The 10,315-nt window shown below is 45.7% G+C and overlaps 1 protein-coding gene across 1 annotated transcript; it reads right to left on the bottom strand.

Moving 5' to 3' along the window:
• Positions 1-4,583: 4,583 nt before the first annotated feature.
• Positions 4,584-9,071, bottom strand: LOC103000692 (PRAME family member 15-like). Its single transcript, XM_007170061.2, has 4 exons — positions 8,994-9,071; positions 7,548-7,867; positions 6,507-7,079; positions 4,584-5,483 (listed from the first exon to the last, which is right to left on the bottom strand). Exons 2-4 carry the CDS (start codon positions 7,832-7,834, stop codon positions 4,925-4,927), a joined length of 1,419 nt encoding a protein of 472 aa, XP_007170123.1. The 5' UTR covers positions 7,835-7,867; positions 8,994-9,071; the 3' UTR covers positions 4,584-4,924.
• Positions 9,072-10,315: the final 1,244 nt, after the last annotated feature.

Here is a 10,315-nt window from a genome sequence, read left to right as displayed (position 1 = left end):
TTGTTCTTTAGTTCTTCTAGGTCCTTGTTAAACATTTCTTATATCTTTTCAATCTGTGCCTCCATTCTTTCATCAAGATGTTGGTTCATCTTTACTATTATTATGCTGAATTCTTTTTCAGGTAGATTGCTTATCTCCTCTTCATTTAGTTCTTCTTTTGGGTTTTTATTTTGTTCCTTCATTTGCAACATGTTTCTCTGTTTCTCATGTTTTGTCTAACTTTCCATGTTCATGGTCTCCTTTCCATAGGCGGCAAGATTGTAGTTCCTCTTGCTTCTGGTGTCTGCCTCCTGGTGGATGAGGTTGGTCCATGGGCTTATGCAGACTTCTCGGTGGGGGACGACTGTTGCTTGCCCTCTGGTGGGTGGAACTGGGTTTTGTCCCTCTGGTGGGCGGAACTGGGTCTTATCCCTCTGGTGGGCAGGCTGTGTCAAGGAGTGTCTTTTGAGGTAGTTGTGAGACCAGTATGACTTTATGCAGCCTGTTTGCTGATGGGTGGGGCTGTGTTCCTGTCTTGCTGGTTGTTTGGACTGAGGGGTTCCAGCTCTGGAGCCTGTAGGCTGTTGGATGGGGCCAAGTCTTGGTGCCAAAACAGGGACCTCTGGGAGAGCTCACACTGATCAATATTCCCTGGGGCCTCTGGGGCCTGTGTCCTTGCCCCCACAGTGAGTTACAGCCACCCCCCACCAACCCAGGAGACCCTCCAGGACCCCTAGTTAGGCCTACCCTGGTTCCTATGGAAGTACTGCTTTGTGCTGGGTCACGGTGCCTGTGAGTTCTTGTGTGCGCCCTCCAAGAGTGGAGACTCAGTTTCTCCCAGCCCTGTGGAGCTATTGCACTCAGGCCCCACTGGCCTTCAATGCCAAATGCTCTGGGGGTTCTTCCTTTCACTTCCTGACCCCCAGACTGTCTTGGAGGGCATTTTTTTAAAGTGGGAATGTCCCTGTGTAGCCAGCGTGGGTTTAATATATTTTGGTGTGAGGGCTGTTTTTAATATGTATATCTGCCTCCTCTTTCCTCAGTGTATGCTGGCTATTATCCCATTGATAGGAGGTGTGACTGATGTTGTGGTGACCTGAGCCTGCACTGGATATTGAAAGGGGCCTCCTCTTTACTCTGTGGTTGTCACGACCCTGTCAGGGGCAGGGCTTGCTCCATAGTTGTTGGAGTAGAGGCCCCCAAATCTGTTTCTGAGCTGTGTTTCTGATCTGTGATGTGAGGTAGGTGGGATTGGAGCACTCCCACTGGGAGAGAAGGCACTGAGTTTTCCTCCTCTGGAGGTGTTCACCTGTGAAGGTACTCTGTTGTCACTTTTCACCCCTTGTGCTGGCCAACAAATTACAGTTTTTGGAACAGCTCTCAGCCCCACCTAACTGTGGGTTTGCCGGCAATTGGTCCTGATGTCTGTCAAGTGTTGTTTACACCAGGCTACCAGTGCAGATCCACGGAAGTCAGGTCCCAGGACTGCAGTAATCATGCACCTGGACCTGCTATGGGAGCTATGGTGGCAGCTCAGATTCTGGCCTGAACCAATCCCCATGTGTACATGTCCACAAAGACCACAGCTGCTAAAGCTAGACCAGGCTCAGCTGCAGGAGCACTCGTTTGTTCAGATGTTCTGCAGGCGCTGAGTTTACAAAGCTGGCCATGGGTGTGTAAATCCGTGGTTCCTACAGTTGCACAGAAAGATTTCAGCTCTTCTTCCTTAGTTGCACGGCCCCTGGAGCTCAGCTGTGGTTTCAGCCTCACCTCTGCTTGTCAGCCTCCCACCAGCATCTGCTCCAGATGCTGCCCCAGAGCACATGTGCCCACCCAGGTGGACAGTGGAGGCGGCAGCAGGTGGGGAGTGTGAGCGGCTCAGGTGGGAGCTGCTCCTTTTGCCCATGGAGGCAGGGGTCAGCATGTGGGGAAGAGGGCTCCCATGGGGGGCCCGCCCCTTGTGTGCAACTCAATAGTGGCACCCTGCTTTTATGGTGGTCCAGGCTTCTTCCACGAACATTCCTGGTTGTGGAGCTCCTTACTCCTGTCCCTTCAGGCTGTCTCTTTGCAACCAACAGCAGTCCCCTCACTGTGCTTGCTCTCCAAACCCCACGTTCCAGAACCCAGCCTCCATCCACAATATCAGACACACATCTCAGGCTGGGGTGTGCAGGGTTGTGGCATGGACCCTCAATGGAGGTCTTATACTGTCCTGCCTGCCACAGACCGGTTGCTGCAGTGTCCTCTGAGTCCCCAAATCTTCCATTCTGTCCCAGCTGATCTTCCCGCCAGTGAGGGGGCTTTCCTGAGTGTAGGAACCTCTCCTCTCCTTCAGGTTCCCCCCAAAAGGTGCAGGTCCCATCCCGTTTTCTCTTTTCTTCTTTTTTTTTTTCCTTTTTTCATCTTACCTGGTTGCCTGGGTATTTTTCTTGTCCTTTTAGGTGTCCAAGGTCCTCTGCTAGTATTCAGCAGGTGCTCTGTGAGAATTGTTCCATTCGTAGATGTAGTCTTGATGTACTTGTGGGGAGAGGTGAACTCCACATCCTCCTATTCTGCCATCTTGACTCCACATCAAGAGGTTTTAAAGGTCCTTGAATTTGATTAATGCCTAAACTATTATTATTGTCTTGCTTCACTGTTTCCCCATTTTTAAAATTTTCTGATTAAATTTATTCTTTGGAACTCAGGGAAGGCCTAGGAAGCTAAATGTTTTCTACAAACAAGAGGCAGGAGGAGAACATGGGGGGATCTGCCCTGGGAAGGCCTCATAGTGTCCTGCTTAGTTACACTTTCATGTACAATTCACACGTACAAATGTATCGACCACAAGGTCTGTTTCTTCCATATCCAATTAATTTATGTAATTGGTAGACAGCTAATGTTGATTTTCCCCAAAATTTTCATTGCAGTGCAAACTAACATTTGGGTATAAACTGATGTTAATGATTTCCATGCATCCCCAATAAGAAGCATTTACTGCCACACCAGGCTTTTTTTTTTTTTTTAAGTTGTGGGATCACAGGGTGATAGAGACATAGTCCCTGCCCTTTATGAGACAATCTCTAACAGGTAAAATTGTCAAAGGAGAAAAATAATTGCAATGCACACCTTTTTTATATGATCCAGCAATCTCACTCCTTGGTATCTACCCAAATGTGTTGAAAACTTATGTCCATATCAAATGTGCACACAGATGCTTATAGCAGCAAACCAAGGAAGCAACCAAGATGTCTTTCAGTAGATGAATGAATAAATAAACTCTGGTATATTCAAACAATGGAATATTATCAAAACATGAAAAGACATGGAGGAAACTTACATGCTTATTACTAACTGAGAAGCCAATCCAAAAAGGCTACATACTGGATGATTCCATTTATATAATATTTTAGAAAAAGCAAAGCTCTGGGGAAAGCAAAAAGATCAGTGGTTGCCAGGGTTGCAGGAATGGAAAGATTAATAGCAGAGTAAAGAGGATTTTTAGGGCAGTAAAACTACTCTGTAGGACACTACAACTAAATATTTGCCAAAACTCAGAATATACAACTCCAAGAGTGAACCTCAGTGTAAACTATGAAATGTTGGTGATAATGATGTCTCAGTGTACGTTCGAGAATTATAACAAATGTGTTCCTGTGGTGGAGATGCCGATAGAGTGGCTGTGCATGTATAGGGGCAGCAGCTAGATGGGAACTCTCTGTACTTCCTGCTCAGCTTTACTATGAATCTAAAACTGCTCTAAAAAATAAAGCCTACTTTAAAAACTATAACTGTAATCCTTCCAGCTCTAAAATATGATTATTCTAAATATTTTTAAGGGAGAAAAAAATCCGTGTTCATTGATTTTTAAAATCAGCTTTAAAATCCTATTTGTTTTGAGGCTCCAAACCAAATAAAACATTTTTTAAAATCCACATCTATTCTTTAAAAGTACTAAATATTTTTTATAATTTTAAAACGACACATACCTTTAATAGTTAGATAGATCACAGCACAGTGATTTAGTCAACTGACATTTACATAACAGCAGGGTTTTTAAAATTTTTTTATTTATTTTTATTTTATTTATTTATTTATTTATTTATTTATTTATTTATTATATTTATTTTTTAATACTGAACTATAGAGTCCTGCTTGCCAAACTAATTTTTATCCTCTGGTCTGATCTACCAGCAGGTGGCCTGGAGACCTGAGGCTCAGAATGTCTATCACAAGAAATGACTCCGATCTCTCCTATGCCCTCCCCACGCCCTTCCTGCCCTGGCTGAGACATATGCACCCATAAGGAGAACCATGAGGGCTGCTCATGTCCAGGGTCATGGTCTGAGTGAGCAGTGAGGGCTCTGCCAAGAACTCTCATTCCAGTGGCTCATTGACCACTGAGTATGTTCGCCTTTGTGTGTATTAACCTACTGAACAGCCACAGAGATAAGTATGGAAGAAAGAGATGCCCCAGACAGAATAAAGAACTTGCTTGAATGGTAATGTTTCAGATCACAGACAACTCAGTGCCTTTTTTTTTTTTCCATCAGTAACTGGAGTTTGCTGAATTATAAACTGAGAAAACTGAATAATACATCATGGAGGGCAGCAGTCAGTTTATACTGAGGGTCTCTTTATTTCTGACCATTTCTTTACAAAATCCACCCAGGGAGAACTCCAACATATGTGTCTCAAGCTCGAATCCACCTAAGGAAATTTAGATTCATATTTCTGACTCTATAGGACACATGTCCCCAAAAGGCCTATTACCTCTCAGAGTTAACTTTTCCCTCTGCAATCCTGCACCCTCGCTTAATCACTTTTTCTTTTCACATTTACATTGAGCAGATATCTGAAACCATGGGTCTGTTTTCCCTTTACGATTCAACTATGTCCTAGATTTCAGTTTCCCAGTGCTCAGAAGAAAGCTTTTGATAGATGCACTCAGGTCGTTAGGGGTATTTCAGAGGTATATGATGGGCTGGGGATGATAGAATGTGTTATCTCCACAGTGCACACAGGAGCTGGAACTAATCCAGATGATCCTGGGACGTCCTAAGACACTCAGAATCTCAAACAGTTCAGCCCGACACTGTGCAAGTCTCCCAGGTTGGAGAATCCCCTGAGAGCTGTAACTCTCCTGAGGGACAGGGTACAGCTCTTGACTTAAACCGGGCAGCCCAGAGGTGTGTCGCAGCAGCTTCTCCATGATGGCCATGGAGATGAGGTTTCCACGCAGGCTGAAGAACATGAGCTGGGGGCAACGGCTCAAGGCAGGCAGGATGGCCTCAAGATGGGAGTCCATGATCCCACACTGATCTAAATACAGTTCCTGGAGGGTGGCTGCAACTTTCTCCAACAGAACTGGGAGGAGCTCAGGACTAGAGTAGGTCAGGGAGATGCCACTCAGATCCAGGCCCTTTAGCTGACTGATGTTCGGACACTGGGACAGATGGCTCAAGTCTGAATCCGAAAGGAGGCAGTGAGTTATTGCAAGGTTGTCCAAGGGGGTTGTCAGACACCTGGGGAGAAAAAGAGGAATTATGTCTTAGAAACTGGGGTGGAAAGTGAACTTAAGGTGGGAGACAAGTGATCTGCCCAAGGCTAAGTTTGGTCTCACCATCTGATAATGATCAATACCCAGAATGCCCAGTCTCATTTTATCCTGAGTCCTTTCACCTTCTTTGTGTGACTGGATCAAGTCCACAGAACCTTGAAAGCTCTCTTTCCTCATCTGTCAAAAGGGTACAACATACTCCACATTCTTTTGAGGATGAATGAAGATAATGGAATGCACTAGAATATGCTCAGAGGAGAGCCTGACACCCTGTGTCAATCAAGAGTGGGCATCACTGAATTTTAATAGTAAGTGACATACCTAAAATTCTTCCTACTCAGGCTTCCTTCAGCCCATGCTTGGGCCACAGGCACCCATAACTCAGGCCAGGTGAGGCTTCTGGGTGACATGCATAGTGGAACAATGTGGGCAAGATCTCACAACATCAACTGGGGTTGCCGGTCTACAGGGTCTTAGCTACATCCCTGCATCATCTGCAAACCATCTTCCAATTTTTATTATCCCTTTGGCTCCTGCTCCATTACTGTCATCTCCAGAATCATGCATTTTCCATATATTAAGTACCTTATCTGGAGCAAAAAACAAGCTTTTAAAGACAGGGTATCTGAGAAAGGCTCAATGTGGTCACAAAACTGATGAGCACAGAGCTTCCATTGAGAAATGTTCAGGCCTGATGGAGTTTTCATTCTTTAAGGCCCCCTTCCTTTACCTATTTTCCTAAGTCATCTAAACAAAGATATCTCTTCCTAAAGAAGAAATCACGTACTCACACCCACTAGATCCTAACCTCTAGTCCATATCTTCCTAGCAGGGTGTCCCTTTCCAGAGACCCTATCCCAGTTTGGTCCCCTACCTTGATTTGTATGGTTATGTGATACCACACTTCAGGATAGACCAGCAAAGCGGACAGTGTGTTTCACATTCTAGTGTTGTGTTTGCTGTTACCTGGCCAGTGGTGCACACTCACCTGAGCATCTGGTCCAGGCAGCCTTCAAGGTAGGAGGGAGATTCCATACGGATATCCCGGAGGTGGTGCAGCCTGAGGAACTGAGAGGTAATTTGGACAACATGCTGCTCCTCCTGTTCCTCAAACGCAGGCACATGGATGTGGGAGAGAAGGAGTCTCTGCACATTACTCATCTGGCCCAGGAGAGGAGCAAACATGGCCAGGGTGGACAGATGCCAGGTGCAATTCACTTGCACCTCCTGGATACAGTTCAGCTGCACCATACTCAGGACCTTCACAATATTTTCCATGGGCATTGAAACGATCTTCAGTTTCTTACAGCACAGGTGTATGGAAGCTTTCCTCTCCTCCACCCACCTCATGAGGTAGGTGAGGAATCCATCCAGGGTCCTTTCTTTGAGGTGAAGTTCTATGAACACCACCAAGGGAGCCGAGGGCTGCTCTGCCCTTGACCTGTCCTCAGCCACTGGTGCCATCGATGAGCTTGAGCACCCATGGGCCCTGTCTCCAGACCACATGCTCCAGAAGTCTTGTCCAGTATGCCTTAAATCCAGCACCTGCAGTTTGCACCTCCTGTGGGGGAACAGCAGATTGGCAGCGATGGTTTAAGATCCACACATAATGAAAGCACAGTCTCAGAATTTAGGCAACACTCAGACTTCCCACGTGTGCTTTTACTTCACATCCCTGACATCACCTGCTGTCTTGCCCTCTTCTTCCCTCTCTGCCTTACCTTCCTCCATTTCCTTTTCCCCTTCGATCCTTTCTTGTTCTCCACTTCTAGTACCTTCCTTCTAGTGATGTTTAAGCATCACTAGAAGGAGGTGGGGCATGTACTTTCAGGTTCCCTTGCATCCTAAGCACTCCTACACTTCCGGAAGGCATTTCCCAAAGTGAGCTCAGCAATGGCCAAGGCCTCTGAGCTTCTTCCTTGGCATCATCAGAAGCCTCTGGTCCATCCCATGTCCATCCACTCTCCTGACCCCAGGTGTCTCTTCAAAGACTCCCCAGACCCTACCAGGCTACCTGGATCAGACTCACCTGGGGCGATCCTTCTGGGCAATCAGGATATCAAGCCCAGCCAGCACTGCTTGTAAGGTTCCCAGATGAGGCATCTTCATCAGGTCCCCCAGAGGCAGGCGGACAAAGGGCCAGGCTTGCACCATGGCCTTCAGGGTCTCACTGCGACTCCCATAGAATGCTTCCATGAACAGTGGGGGGAAAAGCTCGATGGGCAGATACTCCAGAGCAGTGATGTTTGAGGCCTCATCCCTCAGCAGGCTCATTCCCGCCAGGCCCAGGAGTCTGGGTGGGTTCCAGACACTCATCCTGACTCTGCTCCAAAAGGAATCCTGTGGAAACTTGCAGGGAAAAAAGCATCTTTCTCAGTCAAGTATGAACACCCCTTAATCTGTCTTCTCACCCTGCAGAGGAACAAACTCATAGCCAAATCACTGCTCCAACAGTAGTGGAAGAGCCTCTGTTTAGCAGAATTTTACTCTAGTCTCTGTGGGCACAAATCCATAACGCTGCCTCTACAGGAACCAGAGCAAGCCTCCTTCCAAGGAGGTAGAAAACTAATGACTTACCCATTCATTTCCTTTCACTGCTTTGCTTAATTGTATTGCACTGGGAATTGGGTACCATGAGCCTGAAGGCTTACTCTAATGTTTTTGGTGAAAACTTTTAGAAAATCACTTAGGTCCCTAAAACTATGGGAATAAGAGCATTACGTGGCCTAACACAGCCTCCATCCTCAATTCCCACTGTTAACCGGGCTGGAAAAGATGAAGGACATACCCCTAAAATGAATGCTCTTTTGTGTACAAACTAAATATTTTAAATGTCAAGAAATAAAATTCCGGGCTTCCCTGGTGGCGCAGTGGTTGAGAATCTGCCTGCTAATGCAGGGGACACGGGTTCGAGCCCTGGTCTGGGAGGATCCCACATGCCACGGAGCAGCTGGGCCCGTGAGCCACAATTGCTGAGCCTGCGCGTCTGGAGCCTGTGCCCCGCGACGGGAGGGGCCGCGATAGAGAAAGGCCCGCGCACCGCGATGAAGAGCGGTTCCCGCACCGCTATGAAGAGTGGCCCCCGCTTGCCGCAACTGGAGAAAGCCCTCGCGCGAACCGAAGACCCAACACAGCCAAAGATAAATAAATAAATAAAATCAAGTAAAACTTTAAAAAAAAAAAAAAAAAAAAAAAAAAAAAAGAAATAAAATTCCAAACAGTTAGATGTTTTCATTAAAAGGAAAATCTTCTTGGTTAAGATAATTAAAAATGATATAAACCAAAGGACAAATCAAAATGTTGAGAATGAGGCAAAACTACACTGAGAGGCAAAACCAAAGCATTAAATTTGTTCATCGGAAAAGAAATAACTAAAGAAACCACTCTCCCTGCCATCCTGAGCTACATGGCACAATTCAAGACCAGCTGACCATACATAAGAGGAGAGTGTCCTTAACTGAGGTCTATAACTTACCAGCTCTGATGTGGTGGGCAGGGTGCTCAGTCCTAAGACCGGGTGGAGAACCCAGACAGTGACTCCAGAGGAAGAAGATTCTGCATCTCTTCTTTGATGCCCCAGGGTTTTATAGGCCTTTTAAATCACATCTTCCCCATTTCCAACTACTAACAACCAATCAGAAAGCAATGCCTGATTAGATTCCAGACTGTCCATCAGGTTAATCCTGATTGGATCTTCGCTTACATCCTGATGAATTGATTGAATCTGATTTTCATTCAGAAGGGAATAAATGGGGGGAGGGGATTCAAGGACTCAATCATTGATTCATTGCACAAACATTGATTGAGTTTTACTAATAGGGTCAGTTATAGCCATGGCTGTGGGAAGAGATTATTGGTTCCTGATATTGGACAGAAACAACAAAACTAGAAAGCATCATTGTTGGAGAATCTTTGCGCAGATCAAAGTAATCAAGATGTCCAACAATTAAAACATTATAAAAATATGGTGATGTCATTCCCAAAGGAAACAACATAAACTTCTATCTGCCTCAAGTTGTCACTTAGGTGTTATATAAGAAACATAGCAGATCATGAGCCTATTCAGGGAGCAATGGAAATGCAATAGGGGATATGCTTGGTACTCTGGGCTTAAATCAGGGCTTCTCTGAAGCAGGTCAGGTCAAAATCACAATGAGAAGGAAGGGTGAGGACTGGGCAGTGTGGAGCTGGGCATTCTTAAAGGGACACTGTGAATGAATCAAGACAGTGTATAGTATGGGTATATTTTTTTTCTCTTGGGAAAATGGAGACTAAAAAGCTTTTCTCTTGGTGGAGTTTAGAAATTAAAAAGGGAACCTGTGTCATGTTTAAGGTGTTTCCTTCCGGAAAGATGGTATCAGTACAGCAAAGTAGCATGAAAAGACTAAATCTGAGAATGTGAGCAGAGGGAGAGGCTGGGAGCCCTGAGAAGACAGGCATTTCCAAGTCTGAGATCCACTGAGGGTGGGCACTGTGGGCTGTTTGGGAACTTGGACCCAGGGGGAGACATGAACGTGGATAAGTTGCACCAAACCCTGTCTTCATCGTGGCGGCTGCTACCAGTAAACATTTTCTTTTAGGTTCTTCCCACAGAGGATGCCCTCAGATGGCAATTAGCCCCAGCCATTTTCCTAGGGGCTTGGCAGCCAAACCATAATTGCATTGACCCCTTTCCAAATATATTTTGATAGTTAATACTTCCTCAAAATTAGGAAAGTTCAACACAAATTCTGATCAAAGTGACGTCATTAGACACAGAAATAAAATCCTGTTCTTCTCATATTAAGCACTGTTCAC

The sequence above is a fragment of the Balaenoptera acutorostrata genome, chromosome 1, assembly GCF_949987535.1.
Source record: "Balaenoptera acutorostrata chromosome 1, mBalAcu1.1, whole genome shotgun sequence".
Classification (NCBI taxonomy): domain Eukaryota; kingdom Metazoa; phylum Chordata; class Mammalia; order Artiodactyla; family Balaenopteridae; genus Balaenoptera; species Balaenoptera acutorostrata.
Note: the sequence above shows the minus strand (reverse complement) of the source record. Positions and strands in the feature narration are given on the sequence as shown.

Excerpts from the sequence above, each read along its gene's own strand:
- LOC103000692 (XM_007170061.2), bottom strand. The coding sequence starts at position 7,834 with ATGAGTGTCTGGAACCCACCCAGACTCCTGGGCCTGGCGGGAATGAGC. Across the intron at positions 7,080-7,547 it reads GCCCAGAAGGATCGCCCCAG|GAGGTGCAAACTGCAGGTGC; the intron begins GTGAGTCTGATC and ends GTTCCCCCACAG. Across the intron at positions 5,484-6,506 it reads TGCCTGGACCAGATGCTCAG|GTGTCTGACAACCCCCTTGG; the intron begins GTGAGTGTGCAC and ends TTTTCTCCCCAG.